The sequence below is a fragment of the Sebastes umbrosus genome, chromosome 16 (genome assembly GCF_015220745.1).
Source record: "Sebastes umbrosus isolate fSebUmb1 chromosome 16, fSebUmb1.pri, whole genome shotgun sequence".
NCBI classification, from domain to species: domain Eukaryota; kingdom Metazoa; phylum Chordata; class Actinopteri; order Perciformes; family Sebastidae; genus Sebastes; species Sebastes umbrosus.
The window spans coordinates 14,456,222-14,480,851 of NC_051284.1; the positions used below are offsets into that span (position 1 = coordinate 14,456,222).

Consider the following 24,630-nt stretch of genomic DNA (forward strand, 5'->3'; position numbering starts at 1 on the left):
GAAAAAGGATCAAAACTTTTGCACATTTGGGTGTTTGAAATAAAGACAAACATTGTGGATGTTTTAAGTTGATAAAGACCAAATACCAAATGTTAATAATGAAGGTAAAGCAAATTTGAAACCTCCACACTTTTTGTGTAAGGAAATGAATTATTGCAACTATGCTAATTTCAAAAGGTCCTCCGAATTAAAAAGCAAAATACTTTGTTCGTCTCTGCCATAGAAATAAAACGGGAGTAAAAGGGTCATTCAACTGTTTGCTGTGGTAATTTGACTAGTACAAAAGAAAATGGCGATTGTTGTTAGTTGTTATGGTGACAACAGAACACAAGTCAGCGGAGCCGTAAAGCTTTTGCTCCAGCCTCGGTCTGGGTCTCATTCACATGAACGGAGGAAGGAAAATAACTCTTTATTCAGCTATTAGTGCATTTTACAACTTTTAGGACCTAATGATTTAAATAAGGGTTATTCAAGTGTTCATACTGGGAAGTAGATTTACCTAGAAACAAAAAAGATCCGCTGAGTTACAGACGTCTCTTTCCTAATGTAAGTCTATGGGGAAAAGTCTAAAGAAAATTGATTCACAGCCCGGTGCTCTTCCTGGAGGCTTGGAACGAACGCAGCTCCCGGAAGCCAGTCTCCACCAAAATTGCGTTCCCATAGAACTAAACTGCATAACCAAAATACGTTTTGAGGTTAAATATATTTTCTCCTGGATTACGGTCGCATTGACGTGATTAACACTGTAAACTGAAACAACAAAAACAATTGTGCAACAAAACTACTGGGTTAAGTTTGGTAAAAAAAAACCATCAGGTTTGGCTAAAAATGACTACATTTCACACGGGACATGAACAGTGGTCTCAAGGGGGAAAGTCTGGTGTTTGTTGCTTACTAGCTTGCTAATTTCACCATGCTTTAACGCCTCACTCGTTACAGAAAACGAGCCGAGCAAAGTTGACACTCATGTTGCAATGGCAATGTGCTTCTCTTTGCTGGGTGGATGCAAAAATTAAGTTGTTAATTTGACTCATTTACTCTGGCTCTCTGTGCTTTGTAACGTTACTACTCCACTGCTCGTTTAGTCGTTACTGCAAAAACTCACCTCATTGAGTCCGTGACTTGCTACAAGTCGGTTTAGTTTATACAGAAGTCAGCCCGCTATGGCAACGGTACGCATAAAAATTGCCGCCGCTCTCACCATCCTACTACGTTGATTTGAATGGGAATGCCCGTTCTACTCCGAATCCTTATTCTATGGTCTCCGCCCTCCAGAGCAACAACTTCACTTCCTTTTATCCGTCACGGGCGGACACGTGTCTTGGGGTATGGGGTATAACACATGCACATGATGCTGAGGCTGTTGTTAACATAATATTTCCTATTCCTTAGTGTATATGTAGAATACATTAAAATAATATAAATATATAATCATGTTTAAACCTTAAATAATATTGTAAGTTGTTTCTACATTATTATTATTTTGTTTGAGTAAGTTAAGTTTGATTGTTTTTTGTTTTTTTTACTCAAACTTTTTCCTTTTCAGCACAATTTAATCCTTTAGAAACACTCAACTATTTCTCAATTTCTCTAGTTCTACAAACAGTCAACACATTTTCAGTTAAGATATAACGAAATTGTTTATATCTCCATGGAACATTCAGGGTCTCAGCTCCTCTGCATTTGGTTTGAAGAGCAGATGTTCTTAATTTATAAAAGGGATTAGTGACAGTGATATAAATCTGCAGGAGAACTTGTTCCCCTCAGGATGAATTGTAACAACTTTCATGATCCCCTGAGTTTTCATCTATGATGATGCAACACATCCATCTCTTGTGCTCTCCATGCAACACTTAGATCTCTTAAGAAACATCTGCAATGCGCTGACCATCACCGATAAACAATCACTTAGGGCGGTACTCACATTCAGACAAACTCCTCCTCGTTCACTGATATAAAAGCAGGAGGCGAACAGATCAGTAGGAACAGCTGCAGCACAGCAATGGAGAATCCACAAAGAAGCACAGATGATGGGCAGAAAAGATCATTTACAACAAAGTTTTCTCAAGTTTTCTTCAACACTGGTGGACATTTTCGCTACAAAATGTTTGGACAAGGTACGACTTTAAAATCTCCCACAGTGTCTGACACATTTCTTACTTCCTCTCCACTTTTCCCTCACTGTTTTCTTTTTTCACTCTTTCTCTCAGCAAATGAACCTGTTTTAATGTTGTCATCATTAAAATGTTATTGAATATCATTAGGCCAAGCCTTATTACCAAGACTAACTGATTGTAGCTTTAAAGTCATATTTATCACAGTCATCATCTATCATACTCTTTACTTCTATACAATCTCTCTGATTTATAACATTCACAGGTGGAGATGGATGCAACCGACTGGTTTTACTCTGCTTGGGTCTTCTCAATATTGTTCTGCTGATATTTGCGGTTGTTATTGGGATTAACTGTGAGTATGAAAAAGTTCCTCCTTCTGTGGAGTTTCACTTTTATTACAAAGCTGAATAGACACTTTTTCACACAAAAAACAGTTTGCAAGTTCTTATGCATATATTTCAATGTGCTTTACAAAATGTTTTAAGGTACCTTCAATGCAGAACAAGATAACTATATGGAAGTATTTGTTAAATTTGTCATGTGTGTACATATTCTGTATTATTTGTATGGTCTTTAATGACTTACAAATTATATCTCTTTATTAGCTTGTAAATCCAGTTTTGCAATCAAAATCAATGGAGTCTTTTAAATTTAAACTTTCAAATACATTTTTCTCCTAATAAAAAGATACATTTTCACATACATCTTAACAAAACATTACAAAAACAAACTACACTTTTTACTTCTGTTTTATAAAAAGTTATGAATTACAAAATACAACCTATTTGTCCGCTATAGTACAAATATGTCTTTGACTGCATTACTGCACACTGTTTTGACACAGATCTCGCTCTCTTTGTGACAATGTGTTTTCACCTCTTCAGGTGCCAAAGTCACTGAGGGTTCCCTCCAGGCTTCACACTCAGCTGCAACACAGCTCATCAATGATCTCAACTATCTCCGCAGCAACTACAGCGATGTGATCAAAGCCGAAGAGGAGGCCAAGAACGCGTTAGAGAGAGCGCTCAAAAACCATGCACAAATAAAGGTGCAAATTGAGAAGCAGAAGACCATCAATGACAATTATCACAGACAGTTTGAGGCACTGCGAACAGAGCAGATAAGTCTGCAGTCCAACATATCGGCTTTGGGTGAGACAGAGTTGTATTGCAGTTTATAAATACAGTTTTAATTTCACCTGTTAACCTAAAGTGACTATAAATCTTATGTTTCTCCCAGAGGGAAGCTGTGGTATATGCCTCTCCGGATGGATTCATCTCAACTCATCCTGCTATTTCTTTTCTTCCACTGAGTCCTCTAATACGCGAAAGAACTGGCACGATAGCAGAGCAGACTGTATCAGACGTGGAGCCGACCTGGTTGTGATTGATAACCAGGAGGAGCAGGTGGGTTGAAAACACACGAGAAAGATTGTAAAGAATATTTCAATAATAATGTTGAAATAAATATTTATACATTTGAATTTTACAGAGCTCTTTAAAATAAAAATGTCTTTGTCTGCTTACACAGAAATTTGTGAGTCTCACCATTGAACCAATGGAAGACGGCTATGTGTGGGATGGATACTGGATTGGTCTCACTGACACAGAGATAGAGGGGCAATGGGTCTGGATTAATAATGTCACCGAGGTGGAACAAAAGTGAGAGCTGCAGTATTATACTCTTAATGTTGTAGTAATTATGGATTATTATTAATTACATTTTTTAATTGTTTGATTTTTCAAAGGTACTGGAGAGATGGAGAACCAAATGACCGTGGATACCAGGGAGAAGACTGTGGTGTTACAGTTTATAACTCCGATAATCCCTGGCAGACCCGTATTGACGCCGGTTGCTACCGGCACAAAAAGCATTGGATATGTGAAATGTAGGGTTGTAACAGTATGAGAATCTTACGGTACGATAACCGTCTATTATGGAAATTGTGGTATTAAAGGTTCACGTGCATGTAATTTGTATGAAATTTAATATGAAATGTTACCTTTTGAAATATATTCATAACATTGCTGAGCATGAGAAAAGCAGGAATTATATGACCCTGGGTTATCAGTTGACTTGTGTGTTAGATTTCACCAGAGGAGCAGAAGTCTGCACGCTGCCCTCTCTCACTTCACAATTCTCATCCCATCATAAAACAACAGCACTTACACACTAAGAGCTTGTTGTTAACATAATATTTCCTATTCCTTAGTGTATATGTAGAATACATTAAAATAATATAAATATATAATCATGTTTAAACCTTAAATAATATTGTAAGTTGTTTCTACATTATTATTATTTTGTTTGAGTAAGTTAAGTTTGATTGCTTTTTGTTTTTTTTACTCAAACTTTTTCCTTTTCAGCACAATTTAATCCTTTAGAAACACTCAACTATTTCTCAATTTCTCTAGTTCTACAAACAGTCAACACATTTTCAGTTAAGATATAATGAAATTGTTTATATCTCCATGGAACATTTAAGGTCTCAGCTCCTCTGCATTTGGTTTGAAGAGCAGATGTTCTTAATTTATAAAAGGGATTAGTGACAGTGATATAAATCTGCAGGAGAACTTGTTCCCCTCAGGATGAATTGTAACACATCCATCCCTTGTGCTCTCCATGCAACACTTAGATCTCTTAAGAAACATCTGCAATGCGCTGACCATCACCGATAAACAATCATTTAGGGCGGTACTCACATTCAGACAAACTCCTCCTCGTTCACTGATATAAAAGCAGGAGGCGAACAGATCAGTAGGAACAGCTGCAGCACAGCAATGGAGAATCCACAAAGAAGCACAGATGATGGGCAGAAAAGATCATTTACAACAAAGTTTTCTCAAGTTTTCTTCAACACTGGTGGACATTTTCGCTACAAAATGTTTGGACAAGGTACGACTTTAAAATCTCCCACAGTGTCTGACACATTTCTTACTTCCTCTCCACTTTTCCCTCACTGTTTTCTTTTTTCACTCTTTCTCTCAGCAAATGAACCTGTTTTAATGTTGTCATCATTAAAATGTTATTGAATATCATTAGGCCAAGCCTTATTACCAAGACTAACTGATTGTAGCTTTAAAGTCATATTTATCACAGTCATCATCTATCATACTCTTTACTTCTATACAATCTCTCTGATTTATAACATTCACAGGTGGAGATGGATGCAACCGACTGGTTTTACTCTGCTTGGGTCTTCTCAATATTGTTCTGCTGATATTTGCGGTTGTTATTGGGATTAACTGTGAGTATGAAAAAGTTCCTCCTTCTGTGGAGTTTCACTTTTATTACAAAGCTGAATAGACACTTTTTCACACAAAAAACAGTTTGCAAGATCTTATGCGTATATTTCAATGTGCTTTAGAAAATGTTTTAAGGTACCTTCAATGCAGAACAAGATAACTATATGGAAGTATTTGTTAAATTTGTCATGTGTGTACATATTCTGTATTATCTTTATGATCTTTAATGACTTACAAATTATATCTCTCTATTAGCTTGTAAATCCAGTTTTGCAATCAAAATCAATGGAGTCTTTTAAATTTAAACTTTCAAATACATTTTTCTCCTAATAAAAAGATACATTTTCACATACATCTTAACAAAACATTACAAAAACAAACTACACTTTTTACTTCTGTTTTATAAAAAGTTATGAATTACAAAATACAACCTATTTGTCCGCTATAGTACAAATATGTCTTTGACTGCATTACTGCACACTGTTTTGACACAGATCTCGCTCTCTTTGTGACAATGTGTTTTCACCTCTTCAGGTGCCAAAGTCACTGAGGGTTCCCTCCAGGCTTCACACTCAGCTGCAACACAGCTCATCAATGATCTCAACTATCTCCGCAGCAACTACAGCGATGTGATCAAAGCCGAAGAGGAGGCCAAGAACGCGTTAGAGAGAGCGCTCAAAAACCATGCACAAATAAAGGTGCAAATTGAGAAGCAGAAGACCATCAATGACAATTATCACAGACAGTTTGAGGCACTGCGAACAGAGCAGATAAGTCTGCAGTCCAACATATCGGCTTTGGGTGAGACAGAGTTGTATTGCAGTTTATAAATACAGTTTTAATTTCACCTGTTAACCTAAAGTGACTATAAATCTTATGTTTCTCCCAGAGGGAAGCTGTGGTATATGCCTCTCCGGATGGATTCATCTCAACTCATCCTGCTATTTCTTTTCTTCCACTGAGTCCTCTAATACGCGAAAGAACTGGCACGATAGCAGAGCAGACTGTATCAGACGTGGAGCCGACCTGGTTGTGATCGATAACCAGGAGGAGCAGGTGGGTTGAAAACACACGAGAAAGATTGTAAAGAATATTTCAATAATAATGTTGAAATAAATATTTATACATTTGAATTTTACAGAGCTCTTTAAAAATAAAAATGTCTTTGTCTGCTTACACAGAAATTTGTGAGTCTCACCATTGAACCAATGGAAGACGGCTATGTGTGGGATGGATACTGGATTGGTCTCACTGACACAGAGATAGAGGGGCAATGGGTCTGGATTAATAATGTCACCGAGGTGGAACAAAAGTGAGAGCTGCAGTATTATACTCTTAATGTTGTAGTAATTATGGATTATTATTAATTACATTTTTTAATTGTTTGATTTTTCAAAGGTACTGGAGAGATGGAGAACCAAATGACCGTGGATACCAGGGAGAAGACTGTGGTATTACAGTTTATAACTCCGATAATCCCTGGCAGACCCGTATTGACGCTGGTTGCTACCGGCACAAAAAGCATTGGATATGTGAAATGTAGGGTTGTAACAGTATGAGAATCTTACGGTACGATAACCGTCTATTATGGAAATTGTGGTATTAAAGGTTCACGTGCATGTAATTTGTATGAAATTTAATATGAAATGTTACCTTTTGAAATATATTCATAACATTGCTGAGCATGAGAAAAGCAGGAATTATATGACCCTGGGTTATCAGTTGACTTGTGTGTTAGATTTCACCAGAGGAGCAGAAGTCTGCACGCTGCCCTCTCTCACTTCACAATTCTCATCCCATCATAAAACAACAGCACTTACACACTAAGAGCTTGTTGTTAACATAATATTTCCTATTTCTTAGTGTATATGTAGAATACATTAAAATAATATAAATATATAATCATGTTTAAACCTTAAATAATATTGTAAGTTGTTTCTACATTATTATTATTTTGTTTGAGTAAGTTAAGTTTGATTGCTTTTTTTTTTTTTACTCAAACTTTTTCCTTTTCAGCACAATTTAATCCTTTAGAAACACTCAACTATTTCTCAATTTCTCTAGTTCTACAAACAGTCAACACATTTTCAGTTAAGGTATAATGAAATTGTTTATATCTCCATGGAACATTTAAGGTCTCAGCTCCTCTGCATTTGGTTTGAAGAGCAGATGTTCTTAATTTATAAAAGGGATTAGTGACAGTGATATAAATCTGCAGGAGAACTTGTTCCCCTCCGGATGAATTGTAACACATCCATCCCTTGTGCTCTCCATGCAACACTTAGATCTCTTAAGAAACATCTGCAATGCGCTGACCATCACCGATAAACAATCACTTAGGGCGGTACTCACATTCAGACAAACTCCTCCTCGTTCACTGATATAAAAGCAGGAGGCGAACAGATCAGTAGGAACAGCTGCAGCACAGCAATGGAGAATCCACAAAGAAGCACAGATGATGGGCAGAAAAGATCATTTACACCAAAGTCTTCTCAAGTTTTCTTCAACACTGGTGGACATTTTCGCTCCAAAATTTTTGGACAAGGTACGACTTTAAAATCTCCCACAGTGTCTGACACATTTCTTACTTCCTCTCCACTTTTCCCTCACTGTTTTCTTTTTTCACTCTTTCTCTCAGCAAATGAACCTGTTTTAATGTTGTCATCATTAAAATGTTATTGAATATCATTAGGCCAAGCCTTATTACCAAGACTAACTGATTGTAGCTTTAAAGTCATATTTATCACAGTCATCATCTATCATACTCTTTACTTCTATACAATCTCTCTGATTTATAACATTCACAGGTGGAGATGGATGCAACCGACTGGTTTTACTCTGCTTGGGTCTTCTCAATGTTGTTCTGCTGATATTTGCGGTTGTTATTGGGATTAACTGTGAGTATGAAGAAGTTTCATTTCCTCCTTCTGTGGAGCTTCACTTTTATTACAAAGCTGAATAGACACTTTTTCACACAAAAAAAAGTTTGCAAGATCTTATGCGTATATTTCAATGTGCTTTAGAAAATGTTTTAAGGTACCTTCAATGCAGAACAAGATAACTATATGGAAGTATTTGTTAAATTTGTCATCTGTGTACATATTCTGTATTATTTTTATGATCTTTAATGACTTACAAATTATATCTCTCTATTAGCTTGTAAATCCAGTTTTGCAATCAAAATCAATGGAGTCTTTTAAATTAAAACTTTCAAATACATTTTTCTCCTAATAAAAAGATACATTTTCACATACATCTTAACAAAACATTACAAAAACAAACTACACTTTTTACTTCTGTTTTATAAAAAGTTATGAATTACAAAATACAACCTATTTGTCCGCTATAGTACAAATATGTCTTTGACTGCATTACTGCACACTGTTTTGACACAGATCTCGCTCTCTTTGTGACAATGTGTTTTCACCTCTTCAGGTGCCAAAGTCACTGAGGGTTCCCTCCAGGCTTCACACTCAGCTGCAACACAGCTCATCAATGATCTCAACTATCTCCGCAGCAACTACAGCGATGTGATCAAAGCCGAAGAGGAGGCCAAGAACGCGTTAGAGAGAGCGCTCAAAAACCATGCACAAATAAAGGTGCAAATTGAGAAGCAGAAGACCATCAATGACAATTATCACAGACAGTTTGAGGCACTGCGAACAGAGCAGATAAGTCTGCAGTCCAACATATCGGCTTTGGGTGAGACAGAGTTGTATTGCAGTTTATAAATACAGTTTTAATTTCACCTGTTAACCTAAAGTGACTATAAATCTTATGTTTCTCCCAGAGGGAAGCTGTGGTATATGCCCCTCCGGATGGACTCATTTCAACTCATCCTGCTATTTCTTTTCTTCCACTGAGTCCTCTACTACTAAAAAGAACTGGTACGATAGCAGAGCAGACTGTATCAGACGTGGAGCCGACCTGGTTGTGATCGATAACCAGGAGGAGCAGGTGGGTTGAAAACACACGAGAAAGATTGTAAAGAATATTTCAATAATAATGTTGAAATAAATATTTATACATTTGAATTTTACAGAGCTCTTTAAAAATAAAAATGTCTTTGTCTGCTTACACAGAAATTTGTGAGTCTCACCGCTGAACATACTGAAGGCTATAGAAAGAAGGGATACTGGATTGGTCTCACTGACACAGAGATAGAGGGGCAATGGGTCTGGATTAATAATGTCACCGAGGTGGAACAAAAGTGAGAGCTGCAGTATTATACTCTTAATGTTGTAGTAATTATGGATTATTATTAATTACATTTTTTAATTGTTTGATTTTTCAAAGGTACTGGATGGATGGAGAACCAAATGACCATGGATACCGGGGAGAAGACTGTGGTATTACAGTTTATAGCTCCGATAATCCCTGGAAGACCCGTTTTGATGCAAATTGCTACCGGCACAGAGAGGATTGGCTATGTGAAATGTAGGGTTGTAACAGTATGAGAATCTTACGGTACGATAACCGTCTGTTATGGAAATTGTGGTATTAAAGGTTCACGTGCATGTAATTTGTATGAAATTTAATATGAAATGTTACCTTTTGAAATATATTCATAACATTGCTGAGCATGAGAAAAGCAGGAATTATATGACCCTGGGTTATCAGTTGACTTGTGTGTTAGATTTCACCAGAGGAGCAGAAGTCTGCACGCTGCCCTCTCTCACTTCACAATTCTCATCCCATCATAAAACAACAGCACTTACACACTAAGAGCTTGTTGTTAACATAATATTTCCTATTTCTTAGTGTATATGTAGAATACATTAAAATAATATAAATATATAATCATGTTTAAACCTTAAATAATATTGTAAGTTGTTTCTACATTATTATTATTTTGTTTGAGTAAGTTAAGTTTGATTGTTTTTTGTTTTTTTTACTCAAACTTTTTCCTTTTCAGCACAATTTAATCCTTTAGAAACACTCAACTATTTCTCAATTTCTCTAGTTCTACAAACAGTCAACACATTTTCAGTTAAGGTATAATGAAATTGTTTATATCTCCATGGAACATTTAAGGTCTCAGCTCCTCTGCATTTGGTTTGAAGAGCAGATGTTCTTAATTTATAAAAGGGATTAGTGACAGTGATATAAATCTGCAGGAGACCTTGTTCCCCTCAGGATGAATTGTAACACATCCATCCCTTGTGCTCTCCATGCAACACTTAGATCTCTTAAGAAACATCTGCAATGCGCTGACCATCACCGATAAACAATCATTTAGGGCGGTACTCACATTCAGACAAACTCCTCCTCGTTCACTGATATAAAAGCAGGAGGCGAACAGATCAGTAGGAACAGCTGCAGCACAGCAATGGAGAATCCACAAAGAAGCACAGATGATGGGCAGAAAAGATCATTTACACCAAAGTCTTCTCAAGTTTTCTTCAACACTGGTGGACATTTTCACTACAAAAAGTTTGGACAAGGTACGACTTTAAAATCTCCCACAGTGTCTGACACATTTCTTACTTCCTCTCCACTTTTCCCTCAGTTTTCTTTTTTCACTCTTTCTCTCAGCAAATTAACCTGTTTTAATGTTGTCATCATTAAAATGTTATTGAATATCATTAGGCCAAGCCTTATTACCAAGACTAACTGATTGTAGCTTTAAAGTCATATTTATCACAGTCATCATCTATCATACTCTTTACTTCTATACAATCTCTCTGATTTATAACATTCACAGGTGGAGATGGATGCAACCGACTGGTTTTACTCTGCTTGGGTCTTCTCAATGTTGTTCTGCTGATATTTGCGGTTGTTATTGGGATTAACTGTGAGTATGAAGAAGTTTCATTTCCTCCTTCTGTGGAGCTTCACTTTTATTACAAAGCTGAATAGACACTTTTTCACACAAAAAAAAGTTTGCAAGATCTTATGCGTATATTTCAATGTGCTTTAGAAAATGTTTTAAGGTACCTTCAATGCAGAACAAGATAACTATATGGAAGTATTTGTTAAATTTGTCATGTGTGTACATATTCTGTATTATTTTTATGATCTTTAATGACTTACAAATTATATCTCTTTATTAGCTTGTAAATCCAGTTTTGCAATCAAAATCAATGGAGTCTTTTAAATTTAAACTTTCAAATACATTTTTCTCCTAATAAAAAGATACATTTTCACATACATCTTAACAAAACATTACAAAAACAAACTACACTTTTTACTTCTGTTTTATAAAAAGTTATGAATTACAAAATACAACCTATTTGTCCGCTACAGTACAAATATGTCTTTGACTGCATTACTGCACACTGTTTTGACACAGATCTCGCTCTCTTTGTGACAATGTGTTTTCACCTCTTCAGGTGCCAAAGTCACTGAGGGTTCCCTCCAGGCTTCACACTCAGCTGCAACACAGCTCATCAATGATCTCAACTATCTCCGCAGCAACTACAGCGATGTGATCAAAGCCGAAGAGGAGGCCAAGAACGCGTTAGAGAGAGCGCTCAAAAACCATGCACAAATAAAAGTGCAAATTGAGAAGCAGAAGACCATCAATGACAATTATCACAGACAGTTTGAGGCACTGCGAACAGAGCAGATAAGTCTGCAGTCCAACATATCGGCTTTGGGTGAGACAGAGTTGTATTGCAGTTTATAAATACAGTTTTAATTTCACCTGTTAACCTAAAGTGACTATAAATCTTATGTTTCTCCCAGAGGGAAGCTGTGGTATATGCCCCTCCGGATGGACTCATTTCAACTCATCCTGCTATTTCTTTTCTTCCACTGAGTCCTCTACTACAAAAAAGAACTGGCACGATAGCAGAGCAGACTGTATCAGACGTGGAGCCGACCTGGTTGTGATCGATAACCAGGAGGAGCAGGTGGGTTGAAAACACACGAGAAAGATTGTAAAGAATATTTCAATAATAATGTTGAAATAAATATTTATACATTTGAATTTTACAGAGCTCTTTAAAAATAAAAATGTCTTTGTGTGCTTACACAGAAATTTGTGAGTCTCACCATTGAACCAATGGAAGACGGCTATGCGTGGAAGGGATACTGGATTGGTCTCACTGACACAGAGATAGAGGGGCAATGGGTCTGGATTAATAATGTCACCGAGGTGGAACAAAAGTGAGAGCTGCAGTATTATACTCTTAATGTTGTAGTAATTATGGATTATTATTAATTACATTTTTTTAATTGTTTGATTTTTCAAAGGTACTGGATGGATGGAGAACCAAATGACCGTGGATACCAGGGAGAAGACTGTGGTATTACAGTTTATAACTCCGATAATCCCTGGCAGACCCGTATTGACGCTGGTTGCTACCGGCACAAAAAGCATTGGATATGTGAAATGTAGGGTTGTAACAGTATGAGAATCTTACGGTACGATAACCGTCTGTTATGGAAATTGTGGTATTAAAGGTTCACGTGCATGTAATTTGTATGAAATTTAATATGAAATGTTACCTTTTGAAATATATTCATAACACTGCTGAGCATGAGAAAAGCAGGAATTATATGACCCTGGGTTATCAGTTGACTTGTGTGTTAGATTTCACCAGAGGAGCAGAAGTCTGCACGCTGCCCTCTCTCACTTCACAATTCTCATCCCATCATAAAACAACAGCACTTACACACTAAGAGCTTGTTGTTAACATAATATTTCCTATTTCTTAGTGTATATGTAGAATACATTAAAATAATATAAATATATAATCATGTTTAAACCTTAAATAATATTGTAAGTTGTTTCTACATTATTATTATTTTGTTTGAGTAAGTTAAGTTTGATTGCTTTTTTTTTTTTACTCAAACTTTTTCCTTTTCAGCACAATTTAATCCTTTAGAAACACTCAACTATTTCTCAATTTCTCTAGTTCTACAAACAGTCAACACATTTTCAGTTAAGATATAATGAAATTGTTTATATCTCCATGGAACATTCAGGGTCTCAGCTCCTCTGCATTTGGTTTGAAGAGCAGATGTTCTTAATTTATAAAAGGGATTAGTGACAGTGATATAAATCTGCAGGAGAACTTGTTCCCCTCAGGATGAATTGTAACACATCCATCCCTTGTGCTCTCCATGCAACACTTAGATCTCTTAAGAAACATCTGCAATGCGCTGACCATCACCGATAAACAATCACTTAGGGCGGTACTCACATTCAGACAAACTCCTCCTCGTTCACTGATATAAAAGCAGGAGGCGAACAGATCAGTAGGAACAGCTGCAGCACAGCAATGGAGAATCCACAAAGAAGCACAGATGATGGGCAGAAAAGATCATTTACACCAAAGTTTTCTCAAGTTTTCTTCAACACTGGTGGACATTTTCGCTACAAAATGTTTGGACAAGGTACGACTTTAAAATCTCCCACAGTGTCTGACACATTTCTTACTTCCTCTCCACTTTTCCCTCACTGTTTTCTTTTTTCACTCTTTCTCTCAGCAAATGAACCTGTTTTAATGTTGTCATCATTAAAATGTTATTGAATATCATTAGGCCAAGCCTTATTACCAAGACTAACTGATTGTAGCTTTAAAGTCATATTTATCACAGTCATCATCTATCATACTCTTTACTTCTATACAATCTCTCTGATTTATAACATTCACAGGTGGAGATGGATGCAACCGACTGGTTTTACTCTGCTTGGGTCTTCTCAATGTTGTTCTGCTGATATTTGCGGTTGTTATTGGGATTAACTGTGAGTATGAAGAAGTTTCATTTCCTCCTTCTGTGGAGCTTCACTTTTATTACAAAGCTGAATAGACACTTTTTCACACAAAAAAAAGTTTGCAAGATCTTATGCGTATATTTCAATGTGCTTTAGAAAATGTTTTAAGGTACCTTCAATGCAGAACAAGATAACTATATGGAAGTATTTGTTAAATTTGTCATGTGTGTACATATTCTGTATTATCTTTATGATCTTTAATGACTTACAAATTATATCTCTCTATTAGCTTGTAAATCCAGTTTTGCAATCAAAATCAATGGAGTCTTTTAAATTTAAACTTTCAAATACATTTTTCTCCTAATAAAAAGATACATTTTCACATACATCTTAACAAAACATTACAAAAACAAACTACACTTTTTACTTCTGTTTTATAAAAAGTTATGAATTACAAAATACAACCTATTTGTCCGCTATAGTACAAATATGTCTTTGACTGCATTACTGCACACTGTTTTGACACAGATCTCGCTCTCTTTGTGACAATGTGTTTTCACCTCTTCAGGTGCCAAAGTCACTGAGGGTTCCCTCCAGGCTTCACACTCAGCTGCAACACAGCTCATCAATGATCTCAACTATCTCCGCAGCAACTACAGCGATGTGATCAAAGCCGAAGAGGAGGCCAAGAACGCGTTAGAGAGAGCGCTCAAAAACCATGCACAAATAAAGGTGCAAATTGAGAAGCAGAAGACCATCAATGACAATTATCACAGACAGTTTGAGGCACTGCGAACAGAGCAGATAAGTCTGCAGTCCAACATATCGGCTTTGGGTGAGACAGAGTTGTATTGCAGTTTATAAATACAGTTTTAATTTCACCTGTTAACCTAAAGTGACTATAAATCTTATGTTTCTCCCAGAGGGAAGCTGTGGTATATGCCTCTCCGGATGGATTCATCTCAACTCATCCTGCTATTTCTTTTCTTCCACTGAGTCCTCTAATACGCGAAAGAACTGGCACGATAGCAGAGCAGACTGTATCAGACGTGGAGCCGACCTGGTTGTGATCGATAACCAGGAGGAGCAGGTGGGTTGAAAACACACGAGAAAGATTGTAAAGAATATTTCAATAATAATGTTGAAATAAATATTTATACATTTGAATTTTACAGAGCTCTTTAAAAATAAAAATGTCTTTGTCTGCTTACACAGAAATTTGTGAGTCTCACCATTGAACCAATGGAAGACGGCTATGCGTGGGAGGGATACTGGATTGGTCTCACTGACACAGAGATAGAGGGGCAATGGGTCTGGATTAATAATGTCACCGAGGTGGAACAAAAGTGAGAGCTGCAGTATTATACTCTTAATGTTGTAGTAATTATGGATTATTATTAATTACATTTTTTTAATTGTTTGATTTTTCAAAGGTACTGGATGGATGGAGAACCAAATGACCGTGGATACCAGGGAGAAGACTGTGGTATTACAGTTTATAACTCCGATAATCCCTGGCAGACCCGTATTGACGCTGGTTGCTACCGGCACAAAAAGCATTGGATATGTGAAATGTAGGGTTGTAACAGTATGAGAATCTTACGGTACGATAACCGTCTGTTATGGAAATTGTGGTATTAAAGGTTCACGTGCATGTAATTTGTATGAAATTTAATATGAAATGTTACCTTTTGAAATATATTCATAACACTGCTGAGCATGAGAAAAGCAGGAATTATATGACCCTGGGTTATCAGTTGACTTGTGTGTTAGATTTCACCAGAGGAGCAGAAGTCTGCACGCTGCCCTCTCTCACTTCACAATTCTCATCCCATCATAAAACAACAGCACTTACACACTAAGAGCTTGTTGTTAACATAATATTTCCTATTTCTTAGTGTATATGTAGAATACATTAAAATAATATAAATATATAATCATGTTTAAACCTTAAATAATATTGTAAGTTGTTTCTACATTATTATTATTTTGTTTGAGTAAGTTAAGTTTGATTGCTTTTTTTTTTTTACTCAAACTTTTTCCTTTTCAGCACAATTTAATCCTTTAGAAACACTCAACTATTTCTCAATTTCTCTAGTTCTACAAACAGTCAACACATTTTCAGTTAAGATATAATGAAATTGTTTATATCTCCATGGAACATTCAGGGTCTCAGCTCCTCTGCATTTGGTTTGAAGAGCAGATGTTCTTAATTTATAAAAGGGATTAGTGACAGTGATATAAATCTGCAGGAGAACTTGTTCCCCTCAGGATGAATTGTAACACATCCATCCCTTGTGCTCTCCATGCAACACTTAGATCTCTTAAGAAACATCTGCAATGCGCTGACCATCACCGATAAACAATCATTTAGGGCGGTACTCACATTCAGACAAACTCCTCCTCGTTCACTGATATAAAAGCAGGAGGCGAACAGATCAGTAGGAACAGCTGCAGCACAGCAATGGAGAATCCACAAAGAAGCACAGATGATGGGCAGAAAAGATCATTTACACCAAAGTTTTCTCAAGTTTTCTTCAACACTGGTGGACATTTTCGCTACAAAATGTTTGGACAAGGTACGACTTTAAAATCTCCCACAGTGTCTGACACATTTCTTACTTCCTCTCCACTTTTCCCTCACTGTTTTCTTTTTTCACTCTTTCTCTCAGCAAATGAACCTGTTTTAATGTTGTCATCATTAAAATGTTATTGAATATCATTAGGCCAAGCCTTATTACCAAGACTAACTGATTGTAGCTTTAAAGTCATATTTATCACAGTCATCATCTATCATACTCTTTACTTCTATACAATCTCTCTGATTTATAACATTCACAGGTGGAGATGGATGCAACCGACTGGTTTTACTCTGCTTGGGTCTTCTCAATGTTGTTCTGCTGATATTTGCGGTTGTTATTGGGATTAACTGTGAGTATGAAGAAGTTTCATTTCCTCCTTCTGTGGAGTTTCCCTTTTATTACAAAGCTGAATAGACACTTTTTCACACAAAAAACAGTTTGCATGTTCTTATGCATATATTTCAATGTGCTTTAGAAAATGTTTTAAGGTACCTTCAATGCAGAACAAGATAACTATATGGAAGTATTTGTTAAATTTGTCATGTGTGTACATATTCTGTATTATTTGTATGGTCTTTAATGACTTACAAATTATATCTCTCTATTAGCTTGTAAATCCAGTTTTGCAATCAAAATCAATGGAGTCTTTTAAATTTAAACTTTCAAATACATTTTTCTCCTAATAAAAAGATACATTTTCACATACATCTTAACAAAAAATTACAAAAACAAACTACACTTTTTACTTCTGTTTTATAAAAAGTTATGAATTACAAAATACAACCTATTTGTCCGCTATAGTACAAATATGTCTTTGACTGCATTACTGCACACTGTTTTGACACAGATCTCGCTCTCTTTGTGACAATGTGTTTTCACCTCTTCAGGTGCCAAAGTCACTGAGGGTTCCCTCCAGGCTTCACACTCAGCTGCAACACAGCTCATCAATGATCTCAACTATCTCCGCAGCAACTACAGCGATGTGATCAAAGCCGAAGAGGAGGCCAAGAACGCGTTAGAGAGAGCGCTCAAAAACCATGCACAAATAAAGGTGCAAATTGAGAAGCAGAAGACCATCAATGACAATTATCACAGACAGTTTGAGGCACTGCGAACAGAGCAGATAAGTCTGCAGTCCAACATATCGGCTTTGGGTGAGACAGAGTTGTATTGCAGTTTATAAATACAGTTTTAATTTCACCTGTTAACCTAAAGTGACTATAAATCTTATGTTTCTCCCAGAGGGAAGCTGTGGTATATGCCCCTCCGGATGGACTCATTTCAACTCATCCTGCTATTTCTTTTCTTCCACTGAGTCCTCTACTACTAAAAAGAACTGGTACGATAGCAGAGCAGACTGTATCAGACGTGGAGCCGACCTGGTTGTGATCGATAACCAGGAGGAGCAGGTGGGTTGAAAACACACGAGAAAGATTGTAAAGAATATTTCAATAATAATGTTGAAATAAATATTTATACATTTGAATTTTACAGAGCTCTTTAAAAATAAAAATGTCTTTGTGTGCTTACACAGAAATTTGTGAGTCTCACCATTGAACATATGGAAGACGGCTATGTGTGGAAGGGATACTGGATTGGTCTCACTGACGCAGAGATAGAGGGGCAATGGGTCTGGATTAATAATGTCACCGAGGTGGAACAAAAGTGAGAGCTGCAGTATTATACTCTTAATGTTGTAGTAATTATGGATTATTATTAATTAAACTTTTTAATTGTTTTATTTTTCAAAGGTACTGGATTGATGGAGAACCAAACGACCAGGGACACGGGGGAGAAGACTGTGGTATTACAGTTTATAGCTCCGATAATCCCTGGAAGACCCGTTTTGATGCCGGTTGCTACCGGCACAAAAAGTATTGGATATGTGAAATGTAGGGTTGTAACAGTATGAGAATCTTACGGTACGATAACCGTCTGTTATGGAAATTGTGGTATTAAAGGTTCACGTGCATGTAATTTGTATGAAATGTAATATGAAATGTAACCTTTTGAAATATATTCATAACACTGCTGAGCATGAGAAAAGCAGGAATTATATGACCCTGGGTTATCAGTTGACTTGTGTGTTAGATTTCACCACTGTGTTAGTTTTCCTTTTGATTAGATCCCCTGCTGTGGAGGATGTTGACACCTGGCACAGAGAGGTCTTTTATGGTTGTCTGTACTACTTTATAAGGCTGTATGTAACTCATTGCAGGGCACTCATTCACCTGGAGTGACGCCATGCGTGCACACATTAAAGATCTTTAGGAGAATTGATATATAAATACTGTGTTTGTGCATTCTGTTGCCTCTCTCTCATGACTCTAGACAGCAACTGATTTTAAGTTGCCACAACACAGAAAATATCACGATTACACTATTATTATTATTATTATTATTATTATTATTAGTAGTAGTAGTAGTAGTAGTATCAGTTACAATAATAACAACACCCTTATAATAAACAGAATTATAAACCTGATCAAATATTAGCATGTAACTATAATATGTTAAATGACTAAAACATGTTAGTTTACATCTTAGAGCCACTATACCATGTTAATTAACAACTAAATGGAAAATAACATCAGCTGTGAGCTTTTAAAATAATGTCCTATAATTATTAACAATCAACATGTATGACTGCTCCAGTCTGTACTTATGTCAGTTTTTTCAATACCGTAGATCAGCAAATGTACACAGTATGATAACCGTCAACTTTCATACCACAGATACTGATATGCTGCTGTCACAATCCTAGTGAAATTACATCAATCTAGAATCAGGAAGTTCTGTTAAAGCAGAAAACACAAGCACGTGTTTGGAAATGTGTTTTGTAAAATATCTTTAAGATGTGTGTTGTGTTTCTGGGCATTTTAATTTATTCTAACTGTATTTCAGCAGTCATTACCAAATACGCATATGCAAAATTTTGCAAAACAAAGTACATCTTAATGTGTTATTATTGACAGTTATCAATATTTTATTGCACGGCTTTGTTGAATACTTGATTCTGATTGGTCAATCACGGCGTTCGTTATTTCTTTATAGCTGCTATGGATGCAGTTCTGGTGTCGGACTCTGGAGGACCATTTTTGTGTCAAATTAAGGATTTCTTAAGTAAGTAGCCGTGTAATAAGCAGGATAATGTACAGCAAGGCTGCCATTATTGTGAAATAAACCCCTTCATGTGCATGTGGTATAACATCAGACATCCATTCATCAAATTGCTGGCTGTTATTCTTATTTTTCTTCAGTAAGGAAGAAATCTCATAGGATACACACACTCACAGAGATCAGGTGGGATTATTCAATTTCAATGGACACTCCCAACTAAATTTAAGTGCAAGTTTACACTCACTTTGACAAACTCCACTGACTGCTGTACTCGGCTCTTTAGCAACATGTGACAAGTGCGTGATAAATATGAAATTTGTCGGACGCTGCACAAAATGATCAACATTTAACAATATTGGGGATTAAACCCATGAACTAAAACAGGGAGTGTTAGTTTTTTATTTATGGGTTGAGAGTTGCATAGCCATTAATTTGAGGCCACGTACAGATTTTCATTAAATTCTGCAGCACTGTTGCATAGAAACACACTTCTAAGGGTATTTAGGGGTTACAGACGGAAGTAGTTGGCGGAAGCAGATAAGCTGCCGTTACTGCTGGTGGTCACCTCTCTTGTAAATCAGCACATAGCCAACCACTGTAATGTATGTAAAGGATTTCACTTTTTAAGCGCTTTTGCTAAGAAATCTGTCATGTTTTGATCTCATTCTGAGCGGCTTGTCGACGAAGGACCGACCATGAACCGCTAAAGACCGTGCGGCCCTGCGCCTTCACCAGTGAGCCACAACTCCGCATATCTCTTGCTAGCTTGGTACTACGTTTCCTGGCCGAAATTCCACTTTTACAGTATCAACTGTTTCAGATTTTTATTGGATGATTAATCTCTTCTGATTATAGGGCAACGAATCAGGGATTTTGACAACTAAAGTCTTAAACTAGCAAGCAATTCCTGCTGGGTTTAAGTAACAGCTAGATTTTCCCACATATTTTTACTCATTTATTGAGTGGAATCATGTCACAAGTTGAAGTATAATATGAGGAAATAACATGGAACAAGTTCATGATGAACATTTAACCCTAGACTACTTGTGTAACTAATTTCACTTCTCTTTTCCAACGCAATGCGATGAAGCAATAACGCAAGTTTTAACTGAAACATGATGAAAAAGAAACATACTTTTGATGAGCTCAGCACTATTGCTCTTTAAGTGCTGACACGGGGCAATGCCTGACAAATCATCTCTCGTATGCACTCTCATAGGACTGATCTCCGCTGTACAGTCAGAATGGACACGAGAGAAATATCTGGCTGTACGTTTGATGGTGGAATTAGCTCACTGATTTATGATGGGAACTTGCCCGACAAGGAGCATCCTCCTCACCCCCACTCTAACCAAGTCAGGCAACAAGGTATAGTGAATTCAAAGTTATCATTTACACAATGCGCTTAGATAAACATGTTTCTGATGCTGTTTGATCCTGTAACAGTGGTGTCAGGCTCTAAAACTTGTGCTCAAAATATATGTTAACTTATAACGACAAATGAAAAATGCCTGGTATGAGTTAGTGCTGAGTGAATGGTGTGCTCTAATAGTATTTTTTAGAAACCATATAATAAAGCATATGAAAAGCATCAATATTAAAAGGTCTTTAGAATATGTATCATTTTGATAAAAGAATATTGTTTGTTTGATAGAGTTTCTGGCTCTATGATATTGATTCATCCTCTCTCTGTCTAGTGTCCATGTACAGTAGGACACTTTGGAAACATTGCACACTGGCTACAGTGAGCCTGACGCTACTCGCTGCTGTTCTACTAATCGTTGATATCGGCCTCGGGGTCCACTGTGAGTCAACGTTACTGTGTAATGTGTAATGTGCTGGATATTTTCTTGATTCATCGCTGGTATGTAACAAAAAATAGTGAAAAATGTCCATCACGATTTCCTAGAGCCCAACATGAGGTCATCAGATGTCTTGTTTTGTCCGACTAGCAGTCAAAAATCCAAATAAGTGCAATTAATTAACTAAAATGTAAGCAGCAACTTCTCACATTTGAGATTCAGAAACCGTACAATGCTTTGCATGTTTGCCCAAAAAATTACTTTGATTATCAAAACAATTGCTGATTAATTTTCTGTCGATGAACTAATCAATTAATCGACTAATCATTGCAGCTTTAGGCCTAGTTAACATCTTTGTCCAACCAACAGTCAAATACTCATGAATAAATGATATTAACGGGAAAATTAGCAAATCTTCACAAGGAGAAACTGGAACCAGGGAATGTTTGTCATTTTTCAGTCGATCTATTAATAGATTTATTATGAAACGTTTCAGTCCTGCTTTTGATGACCAATAACAATGGTAGAAGTTTAAGGCAGAATGCACTATTTATTTTTTGTGCTGCCGTTAGACCTTTAAGACTATGTATAAGTTATTAATAATTTTGGAGTGCATTCATCTCCTGTAAATAATGCAAAGGATTTTTTTAGTTGAGTTTTTTTTCATACTCCAGCTGATAATATTTGACTGAGGAGCTGGAACTAGAATAGGCATTTTTTCAGCTCTATTTATAAATTTGGTCATCTTTCAGTAGATTATCTCAGTAGAGCGGTAGTTCTGGGATAGACTACAAAGCCATTATGAGAGGTCACTGATATTAATAACCTCTTTCTTGTTTTTTTTTTCCTTGTGGTTTTGTGTATTCATATTTGGGAGCTTGGCATTTAAATCCTATAAGAGTGGGTTAGATATAAATAAATGGAGAGATGAGAGAGAAAAGGGGTAATAAATAAAGAGAATACTTTGCTACATTAACACTGTTCGTCCTCAACACTTGCAGATACCAACCTCACTCGTAATGATACAGAAGACATTGGCAAAGAGTTGGCCAAACTTCAGGTTATTTACAAGACCACAGTCGGAGCCATGGAGGGTGCCAAGAAGCAGCTGGAAAGTGAGCTGAGTCGTCAGACGCCAACCAACTGGGAGCTGAAACACCAGACAAAAAGAAGCAAAGACTATGAAGTGCAGCTTGCTGAAGCAAAAAAGGACATTGAACGAATGAGATACAACTTTCCACTGATTAGTGAGACGTGTTTTACTATTATTGTACAGTATAGCAATGTTAAAAGCATTATTTTTACAATGTTATTCACTGTGATTTTCTTTGGCAACAGATGCTGGCTGCACACACTGCACACCAGGCTGGATTTTGATGAACTCAGTGTGTTACTTCTTCTACTTCTCTAACGATGGTGGAAAATCATGGCAAAGTGCCAGAAAGCACTGCCAGACGCATGGAGGTGACCTTGTAGTCTTAGACAGCAAAGACAAAGAGGTAGAATCATCAAAATCCAATTCATATTTCTTTGCAACCCTGTACACATGAAATTCTTAAGTTTTTTTAATTATATTTCTTATTTGTTAGAACACAACTTTAAACTTCTTAATGAAAAACGAACAAACTGAAACTCGAAACAACTTCTATAGACGGGGATATTGGATTGGACTTAGCGAGTTCCCCAAAGAAAGGACTTGGAAATGGGTGGACGGAAGAGCACTGGTTGAGGGGTAAGAGTTAAACATGCTAAATTTTTTTGTATTTGTAGGAAATTCTCAGCATAGCGTCATGCTGCTGGGTCAGTTTCTGGTACATCCTTTCAGACATCATACAGTGAAGGTTCCAAGGATTTCAATTTTGAAATGATGGTATCCTGCTGCGCTGCAGGATCAGATAGAGTAAGAAGGGGTTGTGCGCATTTTTCCTAACCACAAGCATCTACAAAGAGTTTGCTACGCCTGTGCTCTCAACTGCATTGCTATATAATAATGTAACTTTGACAAACATAAAATGTGTGCAGAGAATTTAATGAAACAGGCCTTTTGGAAATTCTTCTGAGAAACCTATAATTCAACTCTCTGACAGATGATTTTAATCACTGATTTAAATGTGTCAGTCTTATTTACAACTCTTACCCATTAGAATAAATTATTTGAATGACAAAAAGATGCATAATGTGGACTGAGTGAAGGCAAATACTGTGTCTCTATAAGTAATGTATTCATTTGCCACAGGTACTGGGGTGATGGAGAACCAGGTAGACGCCCGGACAACTGTGGATTTGTGAATCCCAAAGCAAACTTCTTCGAGGCCTGGTTTGATAATGAGTGTGACAACAAAATGAGATGGATTTGTGAAAAAGCACCAATTTCTATGAGTTAACACTTTTACTGCATTTGCTCGCAAGCTCAACTGTTTGCATAAAGAGTTAAATTCACCTTAGAGACTTTTAGACGTCTTCTGAAATTTTCTGTAATATAAACATAATCTTTACCAAATCAGATCTGTGATTATATATGTGCGTACACATTTCTCTGTCGGCACAATTTAAAGCCCCCCTTCTCAGCATTTATAAGCAGCTTTAAACATTTAATAAATGGTGTATAACATACTATAATATAGTTGCTGTAAGGACATTTTTAATGTTTATACACTGTATTAATATACAGTACAGTACATTGATACAGTACAGTATTAATTTATAACTTGTCCTATGAAGACATACAGTATTTCTTATTATTACCACTGTGTTTTACTATATTATCATTCATCATCTGTTTTATACCAGCCCCCGCTTAAGGACGTCCACAGAAGGAGTTATAGGTGTGGAGAAATACAATATTAAACTGCTTACAACTACATTATAGTGTGTAATAAAGCATTTATTCAATGTTTATATACTGTTTATAAATGCTGAAAAGGGGAACTTAAATTAAAATGTTACCACAGGACTGTACCGCCCTGCACGCTCATATGACATATCTGGTTCTGCCAGCTTCCTGCTAGCTGTATGCGGCTGTAATAATGGATATATTGGCTGTAATTCATCACTTTTATTATCTTCTAATACACCCATGGGCTGTATGCTGTAAATCCT

The 24,630-nt window shown here is 36.5% G+C and overlaps 6 protein-coding genes across 12 annotated transcripts; all 6 read left to right on the top strand.

Annotated features, from left to right (window-relative positions):
* The first annotated feature begins 1,877 nt into the window (after positions 1-1,877).
* LOC119504313 (low affinity immunoglobulin epsilon Fc receptor-like) lies at positions 1,878-4,148 on the top strand. Its single transcript, XM_037796368.1, has 6 exons — positions 1,878-2,117; positions 2,380-2,469; positions 3,002-3,268; positions 3,357-3,523; positions 3,648-3,778; positions 3,865-4,148. Exons 1-6 carry the CDS (start codon positions 2,003-2,005, stop codon positions 4,007-4,009), a joined length of 915 nt encoding a protein of 304 aa, XP_037652296.1. The 5' UTR covers positions 1,878-2,002; the 3' UTR covers positions 4,010-4,148.
* Positions 4,149-4,648: 500 nt separating this feature from the next.
* On the top strand, positions 4,649-9,884 carry LOC119504234 (asialoglycoprotein receptor 1-like). 5 transcript variants are annotated; one of them, XM_037796263.1, is made up of 6 exons: positions 4,649-5,012; positions 5,275-5,364; positions 5,897-6,163; positions 6,252-6,418; positions 6,544-6,674; positions 6,761-6,941. In XM_037796263.1, exons 1-6 carry the CDS (start codon positions 4,898-4,900, stop codon positions 6,903-6,905), a joined length of 915 nt encoding a protein of 304 aa, XP_037652191.1. In that variant the 5' UTR covers positions 4,649-4,897; the 3' UTR covers positions 6,906-6,941. The 5 variants fall into 5 exon arrangements, with proteins under 5 accessions (XP_037652191.1, XP_037652195.1, XP_037652192.1 ...); XM_037796264.1 differs by lacking the exons at positions 5,275-5,364; positions 5,897-6,163; positions 6,252-6,418; positions 6,544-6,674; positions 6,761-6,941 and adding exons at positions 8,170-8,259; positions 8,798-9,064; positions 9,153-9,319; positions 9,445-9,572; positions 9,659-9,884 and having other exon boundaries at positions 4,690-5,012; XM_037796265.1 differs by lacking the exons at positions 4,649-5,012; positions 5,275-5,364; positions 5,897-6,163; ... (1 more) ...; positions 6,544-6,674; positions 6,761-6,941 and adding exons at positions 7,727-7,907; positions 8,170-8,259; positions 8,798-9,064; ... (1 more) ...; positions 9,445-9,572; positions 9,659-9,884.
* A 646-nt stretch (positions 9,885-10,530) lies between these two features.
* Positions 10,531-12,796, top strand: LOC119504302 (asialoglycoprotein receptor 1-like). Of its 2 annotated transcripts, XM_037796352.1 has the most exons (6): positions 10,531-10,806; positions 11,067-11,156; positions 11,695-11,961; positions 12,050-12,216; positions 12,342-12,472; positions 12,560-12,796. In XM_037796352.1, the coding sequence occupies exons 1-6, from the start codon at positions 10,692-10,694 to the stop codon at positions 12,702-12,704; spliced, it is 915 nt and encodes a 304-aa protein (XP_037652280.1). In that variant the 5' UTR covers positions 10,531-10,691; the 3' UTR covers positions 12,705-12,796. The 2 variants fall into 2 exon arrangements, with proteins under 2 accessions (XP_037652280.1, XP_037652281.1); XM_037796353.1 differs by lacking the exon at positions 12,342-12,472 and having other exon boundaries at positions 10,536-10,806.
* Positions 12,797-13,532: 736 nt separating this feature from the next.
* Positions 13,533-15,697, top strand: LOC119475006 (low affinity immunoglobulin epsilon Fc receptor-like). Its single transcript, XM_037747441.1, has 6 exons — positions 13,533-13,705; positions 13,968-14,057; positions 14,596-14,862; positions 14,951-15,117; positions 15,243-15,373; positions 15,461-15,697. The coding sequence occupies exons 1-6, from the start codon at positions 13,591-13,593 to the stop codon at positions 15,603-15,605; spliced, it is 915 nt and encodes a 304-aa protein (XP_037603369.1). The 5' UTR covers positions 13,533-13,590; the 3' UTR covers positions 15,606-15,697.
* Positions 15,698-16,307: 610 nt separating this feature from the next.
* LOC119475005 (asialoglycoprotein receptor 1-like) lies at positions 16,308-18,912 on the top strand. 2 transcript variants are annotated; one of them, XM_037747439.1, is made up of 6 exons: positions 16,320-16,606; positions 16,869-16,958; positions 17,497-17,763; positions 17,852-18,018; positions 18,144-18,274; positions 18,361-18,912. In XM_037747439.1, the coding sequence occupies exons 1-6, from the start codon at positions 16,492-16,494 to the stop codon at positions 18,503-18,505; spliced, it is 915 nt and encodes a 304-aa protein (XP_037603367.1). In that variant the 5' UTR covers positions 16,320-16,491; the 3' UTR covers positions 18,506-18,912. The 2 variants fall into 2 exon arrangements, with proteins under 2 accessions (XP_037603368.1, XP_037603367.1); XM_037747440.1 differs by lacking the exon at positions 18,144-18,274 and having other exon boundaries at positions 16,308-16,606; positions 18,361-18,500.
* Positions 18,913-20,902: 1,990 nt separating this feature from the next.
* On the top strand, positions 20,903-24,054 carry LOC119475079 (C-type lectin domain family 4 member M-like). Its single transcript, XM_037747566.1, has 6 exons — positions 20,903-21,097; positions 21,427-21,534; positions 22,533-22,778; positions 22,870-23,030; positions 23,121-23,263; positions 23,768-24,054. Exons 1-6 carry the CDS (start codon positions 20,935-20,937, stop codon positions 23,913-23,915), a joined length of 969 nt encoding a protein of 322 aa, XP_037603494.1. The 5' UTR covers positions 20,903-20,934; the 3' UTR covers positions 23,916-24,054.
* The last annotated feature ends 576 nt before the right edge of the window (positions 24,055-24,630 follow it).